Source organism: Trypanosoma theileri (genome assembly GCF_002087225.1).
Source record: "Trypanosoma theileri isolate Edinburgh chromosome Unknown TM35_Tth_7_V1, whole genome shotgun sequence".
Lineage (NCBI taxonomy): Eukaryota > Euglenozoa > Kinetoplastea > Trypanosomatida > Trypanosomatidae > Trypanosoma > Trypanosoma theileri.
Window position 1 is genome coordinate 864,063 of NW_021639849.1, and position 13,825 is coordinate 877,887.

The following is a 13,825-nucleotide window of genomic DNA, read 5'->3' on the forward strand; positions in this document are numbered from 1 at the left end:
TATAGTTTACTGACATGATAGTAACACCACAAAGAGTAGCATCATCATGAGAAGAGGATGTGTAATATGTGAAGATTAATAAGTATGCAAAATAATATTTATCTGGTTTTTTGTACTCCCATTATTACTGCTATTCTATTAATATTATTATTCTTGTTTTCATTTCTTGCAACCTGAAATAACAACAACAACAAAATAAATAAAAACAATATCCATAAAGCCACAGAAAGGGAAGCCAATAACTCATTCAGTTAATGCAGTATCTATATGATGATGTTATACCGCCATTCCGTTTCTTTTCAAAGATTGTTATGCGATGTGTGAATGACGCATTAGATGAGGCAACGGCCTCTCGCCAATCCAAAGGCGAGAAGAACACCGAAACGTTTGGTACAACCATTGCAGCAGATGCCCCACCATCTGTGGTTGTATCTGCAGTTGAGGTGGAGCGCAATGCACTTTATAGTTACCAATATGAAAGCACAAATACAAGACGAAGTTCATCCAACCGAAGGTTTCTTACCGCCGTTTCTATCGACTATTCCATCACCTTGTGTGGTTTCTCAGATGGTCGGGTCACACTAACTCAGGGTACCCACACTAATGGTGTGTGTGAAACCGTGGAAGTCCCCATTCTTGATGGTTTTCAATATGGACAAGTTGTGACTCTCAGTTGCACACCGCAGAGTGAGACGCAGTGGGCGGTGGCGGTTGGGTACAGTAAAGTAGTCTGTGTCTGTTTAGTGTCGATTCTCAAGGACAACTACTATGGATTGGCATCAAGGCGAAAAGTACGGCAGCGGGTAGTGGAATTAAATCTATCAGAGTGGGCATCAGGTGCTTCTTTGAGTTCTTTGCAACTATCACCATGTTTATCATACCTTACAGTGGGATTTAATAATGATGCACTTATTAATATCGCGCAACTGCCACCACTTGAGGTACCACGTGCTGCACAAGATGATGAACTGGAACGATTCCAACTAGGAATTGCGAATCGTTTATTGGAGGAGGGATCTCACACCAGTAATAGACGAGGAAAAATGTTTTTTATTCCTGAAACCGCCCAAGGACATTTGCATACCGTTTTCATGTCAGCAGCATCGCAGACTTCATGTAGTGCAATGTACTCTCGTCGTTACCCAATCTCTCTTTTGGTGTGGTTAGATGGTAATAGCTATACACGTTGCTCTTTGAGTATAATCAGTAAAAGTGATAGAATACGACCAGGCACCTCTGATGAACTTAAACTCTTAATTGGTGCTTCTACTTCAAAGAAGTTATCAGGTATTTCATCTGCTTCTCTTTCTGAACACCCTATTGGAAGTCCTGGCACCAGACGAAAATCTATAGGACGCGGTAGACCCGAAACAGCTGGTTTAAAAAAGAAAGAATTAGATAGCAAAATAGGGTTATCCACATCATTTGAAGATCAATTCCAATTCGGTAAAGCTATTCAAAAATGTTTGCTACCAGATAATATTGTGACAGCCTCTATAGCCTCTGCAGATAGTGAAGTGGTGGCAGTGGGATGCAGTAATGGTAAAGTGTATTTAATGGATGGACGGGGTATCACATCTGTACTCTCCATGTTGCCACCTTACGGAAAGTCCATGCGACTCCATTCGCTTTTTCCATTTCCAATTGGATGTCGCTCAACTGCTGTTCAGACTGTTGTGGCCACACTAATAGGTGGAGGTTCTATCATATTAGCGCATGCTAGTGGTGTTCCAAAGGCAGCATTTACCAATTGGGCGACAACACACTATCTGCGGGATGTGAGAGATCTACGCGCATTGATTCCACTTGGGGATTTGTCTATGTTTCTACTCTTTTGCGATGCCGATGTGTATCTCTGGGATGTACACTACAACTGCGTGGTTGCCAAAATAACGGGATTACCACCATTAGAACCATTTACACTAGAACGCAATTCGGGTCGCAAAACATCATCAACAACAGCAACAACAACAACCGTCTCCTCATCGAGAAGGCGATCAACAAAAGCAGGAGGTTCACTGCGAACTAATAATTCTATAAACGCATGCCGTGATGTCTACTTGCCTTATTCTACAGAACTTGCTATTTTTTGGCGAACCACGTACGGGGGTTTGGCACGACTCTTTATTAAGGATCTCATCTCACAGGTGTATCCACTGCTGGGAGTCTACTTCCCCAGTCTGCCACTGCGTACATTGGATTGGGTGCTCAATCAAGTGCCTCCACACCAGCGGCACACGGCGGAGTGTTTGGCGGCCGTTGCTTTACCGGCAGAAGGACATTTGGCGGCTTTAGATGAGACGAGTGGTGGAAATCACAGTGCTGAGATGAGTCCATTCACACAGAGTGTATTTCCCCCATTGCGTGAACCCAAACGTCCACTTAATCCTGAAGATGTTGCCGCCAATTTCCTTGAAGCCACTTGTTCTTCTGTTACGACTCGCCGAACAGAAATACGTCGCATGTTTGGATCATCATGGACGCAATGTTCATGAAATTTGTAAAAAAAAAAAAAAATTATGTAAAAATGTGAATACTGAAAGGGTAAACCCTCTGGAACTCTTTTTTTTTTTTTCTCTTCTTCTCCTACTCATTGAGAAAGTGAAACAGGTATGTTCTCCTTTATATATATACATATATGTATATATATGTATATCTATTTCTTTCATTTGTGTATTAAGTGTTTTTCTTTGCTTTTTTGTTTTTGTTTTCATACCCCTTTTTTTTTGTACTTCCTCTCTTCCTCTCTCTCTTTTTTTCTTCTTTAACTCTCTGTTTCTTAATATTAAACCCATTTCTCTCTTGTTTTATTTGTTTTTTTTTTCTTTTCTTGTAAATAAAGCAACGTCCATCTCGTGGCACTGCCGCAGCAAAGAGACGCAGGCTGCAATAAGTGTGTGTGGAGGGCGAGCAGGACCGTACGAACAGGCAGCGGGATCTGTTTTTGTTTAAACGGAAAGAAAAAAAAAAAAAGTAAACAAAAAGAGAAACTGAAAAGGGGATAAGAGATAAACACAAAATAGAGGCTATACGGTCGAACAGAAAGAGAAGAGAAAACAAAACAAAAACAAAACAGTAGAGAATGATAAGACGCGTATCATGTTTGAGTTCGGCGTTATTAGATCGTCATGTGACCGCAGGATGTGTAACGCTTTTCACGTCTCTTCGCGGTACACGCAATAATCGACACGATAGCAACAATGATGAGTTGACAAGTACTTATTTTGATATGCAGGATGTGGACGCAGATCGCCTGAACCATCACTATTGGAATTCATTTGGTTTACCGTATGAAGATATGTTGTTGATGGATGAGTGTCTTCTGGATGAGAATGGTGTAGATATTACCGAGCAGATCCCCATGCGAGATCGTCGTCTTTTGCGTGGGGAGTACCTGTGAATTCAATGAGCTATATCACAGATCAAATAAAAAAATATATATATACGTATGTATATATAACCCTTCTCAAGCGCACAGGACATAACAAATATATGGGAGGGGTGGTGGGGTAATACATGAAACCACTTTAACCCCTTTTTTCTTTCTTTTCCTTTCTTCTTATTCTTCTGTATTGTCATATATATATATATATATATATATATATATATTCTTTTTCCTTTAAATCCTCCTATTCTTTCTTTTTTTTTCTTTTTTTTTTCTTTTTTTTTCTCCACTGTTGTACACATTTATATCTACAAAGGCCATTGAAGATGTTACTCTGTGTGCTGGCCTTTCTTCACATTGTGTTCATCACAACAAGTGCCTCTGCTGAGCCGCCCCCTGTTGGGATAGACACAATGTTGTGGTTGGATCTCGCGATGGCCCCACACCGCGGAGTGGGCGGCACAGTCTACACAATGATGAGAAACGGCAAGTCCACATCTGTTTGTGTACTCCCACGCCAAGAGTCATTACATCCAATAACATTTGCGGACTTTGATATGCAGTTTGGTCTTCTCTACAAGATAAGTAATTATGAGAAGAGAGATTCCAACAGTCCGGAGAATGGAGAACTGGAGCCCATTGCCGTATTGGATGCCTTACAGGGTTGTTATGTACACAATAAAGATAGATCTACACAACATCAACCACCCTGCTTTGCGTTTCTTAACGCCACTGCAGATGATTGCCTTCGCGGGGAACGGGAATCGTTATTCTTCACTCCCGCACCCACAGCAGTGGAGATGTTGGCAATCTACATTACTCGTTATCTTCCACAACGGGCTAATATGCGGGAAATGATAGCACAATCTGCAGGTTTTGAAATTGATATGCGGCAAGCAAAGTTACATCTGGATAAAAATAAGGCTGAACTTTCTTCTTCAGAATATGAAGAAGTTGTGTTTAATATGAAGAAACAAGTGGATGCGTTATTATGGAAACATCGTGTGGTGGTGGATGATAAGTGGAAACTTTTACAGTCGTGGTTAAACACAACGACTAGTTCAGCGTGTTCTGCAGTGTATGTACTACCTCAATGGCTGTTGAAACCACAAAAAGTTACCGTGGAGGATATTGTGGACTTGGTTCGCCATAGTATATCTACTCTATTTGTATCTGAAAAGAAAGATAAGAGAGAAGAAGAAGTTTTATTAATGGAACGTGCTTTTTGTGCCACTGCCTCATTTGCTATTGCCGCTATTTTTATGGAGGATTTAAATTTCTTGCAAATGAAGGATGATCTGCAGAATACGGGAACATTAGGGATTTTAGAAACTGTGGATAATACGACTGTAGATAGAAACTTGAGATACTTACAACAAGTGGTGAAAGAGGAATGGAATCAACTCCGGAGTATTGCAAATCCATCGTACTGGAAATGTCTTGGTGGTATTTTCCTCGAAGATACTCCAACCATTCCATCCGTTGCCAGTTGTTTTACAGAAGATGTAATGGAAACAAGATGGAATTTTCTCATGTATCATAATTCTTCTTCTTCTACTTCTACTACTGCTACTACTACTACTATAGTAGTAAGCACAAGTAATGCACAGCGTATGGAGTATCTCTTTGCATGGCCATCCAGTAAACCAATACGATTTGATACCGTGCAGACGCGGAACTCAGCAATTCAGACGGGCCTTATTGACATTCCACTCCGTGAAGATCAAATTCCATCATTCCCTACAGGAGTTGTGGGGAGTGTAGGGGATAAACATTTATCCAATGGGACTCAACAGTGCCCAGTGGGAACTTTTGCACTTGTAGAGGATAATTTCTACTGTAGGGATTGTGTTAATAAGAAAAATCTTTTTATTTACTGTCCAGGAGATGGAGTGGTTCACAGCTGCGCTAACAAGCCAAGTGGTACCGATTACGTGCCAACAGGGCTGAGACCTTCTTCCCCTGCAAGTTGTCATTATCACTGTATTGATCCATATATGTTTATACTAAATGGAATGTGTGATTTTGTTCCGGGATATTATATGAATAATGAAGTATTGGCTAACTGTATTGTACCAAATACACTTATTGGACCTCTCTTGTTACCATATCATTCTTTTGTTGGAAGTGGGGCACCAAATATTCCAGAGAGTTGTTCATATGTATTACGTCGACGTGTTATTTCAGAAAAAATCTCTCAACTTCCATCTCCATTACAGTGGTGTGGATCCAATACAAATGGATTTTCAATACGTTTTTCAACAGTTCTCTCAGTTGATACAATACGCCAACATCATGAAGAAAACTATGGTGAAGCCTATTTACATCGTATTACATCTATTGCCTATGAACTGGTTTCTATTATACCAAATGGTTGGTCATGGTATCTTATCTCTTACGTTGATCCCACCTTATTAATATCGTCCGTATCAGCTATTAAAATGCAATTGGCCTGGAATGCTTCCTTTTCCTCAGACCTCTTTTTTAGTGCGAACTGGACACTGTATGAGAGATGCTCCACTTGTACAGGGATGAGTAAAGAAGTTGAGTTAAACTTAACCTTATCTTGGGATCCAATATTAGAAGAAGTTGCGTTTTTTGTAAATGACGATATACTTGGTACACCAATTCCTCATCGTGGAGTGAAGGAATTTCTTATGGGGAACTGTGCAGACACTTCTACACAATACCAGATAACAATGGGTGGATGGAAGGCGGCGTATAAATCGCAGGTGGAATTTCTTGGACGTATTTCTTCCAATCAACTTCCACTTTACTTTGAATATCTTCCTGGAGAGATGAAAGAACTTTTATTACGGAACCGTCCTCTTTCACTCTTGCAGTTGCCTGCGAATAGATCTTTAATGGCGGCTCCTGCCAATACAAGTTTTGCAGCGGCTATCTTTACGACCGCGACCTCCATGATGGATCTTGCTCGATTGACGAATAAACTTCAACAGGAATCCCGTAATAATTATTTCTTGCCTGGTCGTACTTGTCGAGTCTATTCCCAGCGAGATCGTGATGAAGGGGGATGTTTTCCCTGTCCAGTGGGGAGTTATGCTTTATTGCCGGATGAAATGTCTAAAGATGAGGATGCCTTTTGTCAGTGCCTCTCCACTCGGCATATGAGATATAATCAGAAGGAGTGTATTCCGCGTTCCATCGGGTATGGGGCTCCAGTGACTATTCTGATGATGAATACAAATAATATCTTTCTACCACTCACAAACTCGACATCTCCTATACCACTGGTTCATTTTATTGTGAATGAATACACTCGACCAACAGATGCGGTGAATGTATTGCGTCCTAAAGCGGTGGCATCTGTGGACTGTACTCCAGGATTTAATTCCTTCACCATTCGTAATTCCCCCGATGACTCTATTGTAGAAGTATTGTTAAAGGATTCATTGGGTTTTCATGGTGAGATGTGTACTATCAGCGGCTCTGTACAGATGTATCCTTTTCTCGAAAGTCCAAAGTCTAAACAACACTTCACATTTAACTTTCGTGCCCCACCGCTTGAATCCAATAATCTTAATGTTAACGTCTCTACCACTCTTGCGAAGGATCAGTACTCTATATGGTTACAAGTGACAGGATACAGTTTATTACAGCCTAATGCCATGGACACCTTACAACTTGTTGAGTTAAAGGATGAACAATTAAATACTCTTCGTGAATCTCTAAACCAAACGTTTATACATGCCTTTGTTCAATGTGATAGTAACTGGAATGTATCTCGGGTACTATCACTTGATAATGGTGTTTTATTACCTGTTCAAGAAGGTCGTAGTTGCACATTAAATCTTACAGTCGTAAGTGGTATCAAGGCGTTTTCCCCGAGTACACCATTAATCTTTACGATAGATTCTTGTGTGGATGGAAGAAGTGAGGGACTCATATTTTTTAACAGTAATCTGTCTATCATCATTTTCTCCATAATTTTTTTTCTTATTGCATTACTAACAGCTCTACTTTACAGTTACTCCGCTTTACGGGATGGTTATAAGAAGAAGAAGGAATTTATTACCTCCACTTCCAATGGGTGAACAGGATAGATTCATCTTTCTTTCTTTAATATGTGTGAGTAAATTATATTTTCTTCACATTATGTCTGCATTCTCCCTCCCTACTTTATTATTATTATTTTTTTTTTTTTTACATATTCTTCACAACCAAACATAATTTATTGGTATGGTCTTCTTTATTATTTATTTATTTATTTATTTATTTATTTATTGGGGTCTCTTGGTGGTATTTCTGTGGAGGGAATTCGTAACAAAGGCAATTACAATGAAACAAGTTTAATCTTCTTATTCTTTTCTCTCTTTTGACCCTATACGGTATTATTATTATTATTATTATTATTTTTTCTTTTACTTCTCATGATGCATCCCCATTTCACATATTTGTAATACTATTACTATTCCTATATATATATATATATATATATATCTTTCCTTCTCTCAGTCTGCCCCTATACCCATTAGGCGTTATCTCTAGAAACTCCCCATCAATGCTGCGCCGGCATCTCCGCGTGGCCCCGCCGCTGCTCACCGCCGCAGTGCGGGCAATGCACGGCAAGCCCACGCAGGCCCACAAGGTGCGCACCCAACACAGTAGGCGCTGGTGGACGCAGTCAAAGGCCCGCCATCTCACCGCAATGCCGCACGACGAGTGCAAATCCCGGCCGCACTTCCCCGCCTACAATGAGGATGTGGACCGGCCTATGCTGGTCCCACCAAACACGGCGTGCTTTAACTGTGAAAAGCCCATTGATGATAGTGACATGAATAGCTTTGTGTGGATCCCAGCGGGTAATGCCACTGTTCCGACAAAGCAGGGGTACTTTTTTCACTTTCACTGCTTCAAGTGTTGGCGTTGTAAGTATCGTCTGATGCATAATAAGTTTTACTCCAAAGATGGAAAGGCGTGGTGTGTGCCCTGCGCCCTCGGTAGAGACATCCGCGTCCCCACGCGGCGATGGCACACTTCGTACGTAAATACACATCGAACTGGATCAAGACTAACAGGACACTTCTTCCCTCGTCACAGCCATCAGATGGAGTTTTTGTTTGATCCAAATAGTTAACAACAAGAAGAAGATGAGAAGAATACAACTTTGAGCGCCGTTCCTTTTGCAAAGGGGAGAAAACCATATCTGTGGCAATCGTGTTTGTCCGTGCGTGTTGCAGTTGTACAAATTATATATATCCATTAGTGTGTGTGTGTGTGTGTTTTGTGTTGTGATGTGTTGTGTTGTTATTGCTTGTTTTTTTTTTTTTTTTTTTTCTTTTTTTTTTTTTTTTTTTTTTTATTTCTTTTTCTTATCTTTATGTTCTTTGCTGTATTAAAATTTATATATTTCTTTCTCTCCTTTATTTCTTGTTTTTTCTTTTGTTTTTCTCTTTTCCTCTTCACATTTGGGTGTGTGTGGTCCCAGTGTCAGAGTTCCTCTTTGGTTCTCACAGTTTTAGTAATTGAGGTTCAAAAGAACTATCTGAAACGTGTATATCCTCCAGTTTATTTGGGTGCCACTGTTTGAGTGTCTGTGTTTATAAATAATAGCAAAAAAAAAAAAAAAAAAAAAACAAAAAAAAAAGGAAAAAGGAAAAAGAAAAAAAAAAATAAGAAAAAAACGAAGACAAATGCACTATTTACGCTCTGTGCTGGAAGGGGGCTGTAGCAGTCAAAATACTGCTGTGGGATACCCGTGTCAAATACTTGGACGCCTTGTAAACAGTGAGAGTGAGCTTAGCGATCTGTTGCGTAATGGTTTCTTTCTCTTAACATATCGCTCAGACTTTGATCCACTCCCGGGATCTAATGTTACTTCTGATAAAGGTTGGGGTTGTCTGGCACGCTCCTCACAGATGCTACTCGCCCAAGCATTAAGCCGCTATTCAGCAAGTGATTTCAAATTGGAGTACTTTCGAGATATTGATTCTGTAGAGAAAGCCCCCTTTTCACTGCATAGTATGGTACAGGCGACGTTAAAGAGTTCAGATACATTTAGTCCAAAGTATTGGTCACCTAGTAAAGGTTGTGAGGCAATTCGATGTTGTGTTAATGAAGCACTTGACCGACGAATTTTGTCTCGTCCTATGAGTGTTGTGATTAGCTCCAATGGATCTATATCTGCTAAGGAAGTGGAATCACAGTTGGAGGAAAAAGGAGCTGTATTGATTTTAACTCCATTGCGGTGTGGGGCATCTCGACTGATGACACAAATGATGTTTTTCGCATTGGAACATATTCTTCATTCTTCTTCGTGTATTGGCGTGGTGGGAGGTGTGCCCAATCGTAGTTATTACGTTATCGGAAGCTGGGGTCAACGTCTCTTGTATCTTGATCCGCATTGCATGACTCAGAAGGCTCTAGTTTCGTGTGATGCGAATGATGCGGGAGTTGTGATGGCAACACCAAGTCTAGTGAGATCTGTACGGTGGGACTCTGTTGATACATCATTCTTTTTTGGTTTTTTTTTGGATTCGGCTTCCCAATGGCAGGAACTGCGCGGTCGTGTGGAGGATGTGAGGAAACGCTCCATGGAACAACTGTTTTTCATAAATGATGGTGAGATGCCAAGCGCGACTCCAAGTATGTTAGTAGAGTGGCCTAGTGATGATGATGCTTCTGAGCGATAACAGATTGTTTTTTGTGTCTCTGTATACCTCTCCTTGTGTATGGATCTCTTTCTCTCCTTTTCTTTGTTGCCGATATTATTATTATTATTATTATTATTATTATTATTATTATTATTATTATTATTATTATTATTTAAATTCTTGCTTTTCTTTCTTCCTCTATTTCTCTATTTTTGCGTGTGTGTGTATGTGTGTCTATTATGAATGGCTGGATGAAAGAATCCCGGATCTGATAATATCTTATTTTTGCGCTTTTTTTTCTTTTTCGTTTGGTATATCTGCGATAGCATCTTGATCAAACGAAGAAGAAAAAAACAGTGGGGTGGGTAATAAAGAGTTTCAAGTGTTGTTTTCTTTTTGCATATATACCTATATATATTATATTGTATTTTATTTCTTCTCTATATTAATCTCCGTATGTGTCTCTGTGTTTTCTTATGTTTTGTATTTTCTTGTAACCATCCCCTACGCTTTTTTCTTTCTTTCTTTCTTTCTTTCTTTCTATATTTTATTCATCTCAACTAATGTGGAGGAGATTCATTGGCTTGTAGTTAAGCCAAAAGGGACTCGTGTCTTCTTTTTCTCCTCCCTTTCCCTCCCCTCTTTTTTTTCTCTTTCTTTTTCACATCTAAGTATATATATATATATTTGTGGTTATTATTATTATCTGTAGATATATCTGTGTTAGTCCTATGCGGCGTCTTGTGTTGTTTTCCCTCCCGCCGCCCCGCCTGCGGTGGATGCCGCGCCGCTGTTGCGCGTCTCTGCGGATTCCGTCCGTGCAGTTCGCCGCGCCGCGCTCGCAGACGCACGAGGATCTCGCCTACGCGCCGTGCCCGATCTGCGGCCGCATCACGCACATGTGCGACATGCTCACGCACCTCACCACCGCCCACCGCGAGCTGAGCCAATCGCACTGCCGGAAGATATGCAGCGAGCGGCTCGCCCTCTACGAGAAAGTCATCGGCGTGCCGCTGAAGAAGATCGAACTCACCACCTCCGGCCGCCGCGTGCTGGACTTCCTCCCCACCGTTCTGCCCACCGGATATATATGCAACTGGTGTGATCGCAGGAGCGAGGTGTACCCCACACGCGACAAGTTTCTCCGCCACGTTGCCGACGTGCATGCAGAGATCGACTTGGAGGACGTCGAGCAACACGTCCCGCTGCTGCCGCGCGGCCCGCAGGACGAAACAAACAACACGCGAGATGAAATGCGGCCCACGCGGCGCCTCGCAGGCGTGGAAGTCGTTGCAGAGAAGTGTCCGCTTCCAGTCGGCGCACCGCGGCAAGTAGGCATCTCTGTGCCCCGCAACTTGGACAGACCAATACCTCCACCACCGCCGCCGCGATCAACAACAACCGTATCATCTAGCGTTACGAATACTACTACTACTACTACTACTACTGCTACTAATATTATTAATAGTACTGTATCGGCTACCGCAATGAAAGAATTGGTCTTTACAGACACAGAATTTCCATGCGAATTGTGCGGCAAAACATTCCAGAGTGAATTAGACTTACTGCAGCATTTGGAGACTCGTCACCCAGATGGTACGGCTGTGGGTGCGGCGGATGTAGACCAAGCGGCCATTGCGGATGTTGCACAATTTTCAGCAAAAGAGGCAACAAAGGGTGCTGATCAACGTATACATGTTATTTGTGATTTGTGTCCATCTTCTTCAAAGGTGTATACGATACCGTCGGCACTCTTTTCACATATCCGCTTTAAACACCCTGCTGAGGATGCGGCCTATCACGTAGATCGTCTTATTCGAATGCAGAAAGAAGCCCCATCATTTGTATGTAAAGTGTGCAAGAAAGCCTTCGCCTCTGCCTCTGCTCTTGATGGACACTTTAAGAGTAAACATGCCGATCAAGTAGATACAACAACAGGACAAGGTCGTGTATCTATGAGTAATTGTTGGTGGTGCCACGATTGTGAAAAAGGCTTCTCATCTCCTAAAGGTCTATACGGACATATGTTGAGCAAACATGGACTCTCCACACAGGCTCATCCCTGTCCTGCGTGTAAGCGCGTCTTTGCGGATGTCTACTCACTAGAAGAACACATTACACAACAACACAAAACTATTCATTTGACAGATGTTGGACTACAAACACACGCAAGGTGCGTTACATGTGATCGTTGTTTTCTTAGTCATGAGGATTTACATCGACATGCCGTAAAACACCACAAAAAAGATCCACGTGCGCCTGTTCGCACGTTTGATTCCTCACCCAAACAGAGTGTTGTATCGAAGGAGGAGGCGAAACCAGTGGAGGCAACACCACAAGCACCACGTAAGGTACAAAGGCGCAAAAAAACAACAACAACAACAACAACAGAGGCTGCTACAGCTACTGCAGATTGAGGAACTTGAATAAAGAGAAAAAAAAAAAAAGGAAAGGGAAAAAAAAAGAAAAAGAAAAAAAGGAGAGACAGTGAGATTGAAAATTGAAGGGAAGGGAAGGGAAGTGAAGTGTAAAGCAAGTAGAGAAACAAAAAAAAAAAAAGGAATAAAAGAAAGAAAAAACGAAAGGGAAAAAAAAGGAATGAATTTGCTTGATTATTAAATAATTATTATTTTTCTTTTTCGCAGCGAATTCAATTTCCTCTTTACGGTGTCTTCACATACTTTTTTTCATTGTCAACTACACCATTTTTTTTCCCCCCCCTGGTTAAGAGTATCTCCATCATGTGAGATAATGACTATCTCTTCTGACCTGGTGATATAGATGTTATCCTGCGAAGATGCATAACATCTTTTCCTCTTCGTCTTGCTGCATAGTCTAAGTGGAGGTCTATAGGAGTACGGTTAACGTTAACGAATATATCTATTATTCACTTTTTCCACCACCTTAGAAGTCTGAGAAGAAAGAGAAAGAGAGAAAGTAAATTGTTTTTCTTTCTTCTTTAAAAAGAAAATAAATAAAAAAAAAAATGTCATTGCTGGACATGCATTTCAGTGAGTTTTCAGGAGAACACAGACACATTTCTAGCGCCCAGCAGTTGCTTCATGCTTTTTCGGAGTCACCATCCTCTGTTGTACTTCTCACCACGGCTCTTGGAGAGATATTGGGTGTACTTGCCCGTCAACAGCGAAGCATTGATGATATGGTCAACACAATAAAAGCTGTAAAGAAGGAATATATGCAAGAGTTATCAGCGGTATCATACAACTTTGCAGATATTCTTCATGATACGATTAAACGCACGTCATCTGCCATTAACGAAATTCGAGATAATATCTCAAAACAACAGTATACTTCTAGTTCTGAGTTAATATTAGATTCCAAGAGTATGGATATTAAACGGGAAGTAGCAGACCTACGAAAAATCGTATTGGAACGTTTACAACAACCTACAATGTCAACAGATATGATAGAACAGACTGCCGATCTCTGTACTCAGGTTGCGTCTGTAAGAACGGAGCTTCGGGATGCCACTACTCAAATGCATATACTACTTGAATTGTTAGATTTGCGAAAAACTCTTCTTCGACACGGGTACACAGGTGACCCAATAGTGGACTTGCAACGAGTTCGATCCCTTGATACTGTGGCGAAAGTTAGACTTGTACACAAATTCCCATGTTTCCACGTACTAGCGTCTGCATTAGCAACAAGTGGAAATCAAGTTAACGGTGAAATTGTATTTGATCCTCTTGGGTAAACGTGGATGATGGGAACGTTGACAGAGTATTGGTTTTTTTTTTTGTGTGTGTATATGTGTCTTTAATTCGTTTGCAGGTTCTCTGTATGAGTGTTTCATCCATATGAT

General features: G+C 41.0%; 7 protein-coding genes across 7 annotated transcripts; all 7 read left to right on the forward strand.

Annotated features, from left to right (window-relative positions):
- Positions 1-254: 254 nt before the first annotated feature.
- On the forward strand, positions 255-2,495 carry TM35_000074810 (uncharacterized protein; the record flags this gene model as incomplete). The annotated part of the gene is made up of 1 exon (XM_029023927.1): positions 255-2,495. The coding sequence occupies one exon, from the start codon at positions 255-257 to the stop codon at positions 2,493-2,495; it is 2,241 nt and encodes a 746-aa protein (XP_028885123.1).
- Positions 2,496-3,082: 587 nt separating this feature from the next.
- Positions 3,083-3,400, forward strand: TM35_000074820 (uncharacterized protein; the record flags this gene model as incomplete). Its single annotated transcript, XM_029023928.1, has 1 exon — positions 3,083-3,400. One exon carries the CDS (start codon positions 3,083-3,085, stop codon positions 3,398-3,400), a length of 318 nt encoding a protein of 105 aa, XP_028885124.1.
- Positions 3,401-3,711: 311 nt separating this feature from the next.
- Positions 3,712-7,440, forward strand: TM35_000074830 (uncharacterized protein; the record flags this gene model as incomplete). The annotated part of the gene is made up of 1 exon (XM_029023929.1): positions 3,712-7,440. One exon carries the CDS (start codon positions 3,712-3,714, stop codon positions 7,438-7,440), a length of 3,729 nt encoding a protein of 1,242 aa, XP_028885125.1.
- A 467-nt stretch (positions 7,441-7,907) lies between these two features.
- TM35_000074840 (uncharacterized protein) lies at positions 7,908-8,483 on the forward strand (the record flags this gene model as incomplete). The annotated part of the gene is made up of 1 exon (XM_029023930.1): positions 7,908-8,483. The coding sequence occupies one exon, from the start codon at positions 7,908-7,910 to the stop codon at positions 8,481-8,483; it is 576 nt and encodes a 191-aa protein (XP_028885126.1).
- Positions 8,484-9,039: 556 nt separating this feature from the next.
- TM35_000074850 (AUT2/APG4/ATG4 cysteine peptidase) lies at positions 9,040-10,038 on the forward strand (the record flags this gene model as incomplete). The annotated part of the gene is made up of 1 exon (XM_029023931.1): positions 9,040-10,038. The coding sequence occupies one exon, from the start codon at positions 9,040-9,042 to the stop codon at positions 10,036-10,038; it is 999 nt and encodes a 332-aa protein (XP_028885127.1).
- A 692-nt stretch (positions 10,039-10,730) lies between these two features.
- TM35_000074860 (Zn-finger protein) lies at positions 10,731-12,416 on the forward strand (the record flags this gene model as incomplete). Its single annotated transcript, XM_029023932.1, has 1 exon — positions 10,731-12,416. The coding sequence occupies one exon, from the start codon at positions 10,731-10,733 to the stop codon at positions 12,414-12,416; it is 1,686 nt and encodes a 561-aa protein (XP_028885128.1).
- Positions 12,417-12,985: 569 nt separating this feature from the next.
- TM35_000074870 (uncharacterized protein) lies at positions 12,986-13,717 on the forward strand (the record flags this gene model as incomplete). The annotated part of the gene is made up of 1 exon (XM_029023933.1): positions 12,986-13,717. One exon carries the CDS (start codon positions 12,986-12,988, stop codon positions 13,715-13,717), a length of 732 nt encoding a protein of 243 aa, XP_028885129.1.
- Positions 13,718-13,825: the final 108 nt, after the last annotated feature.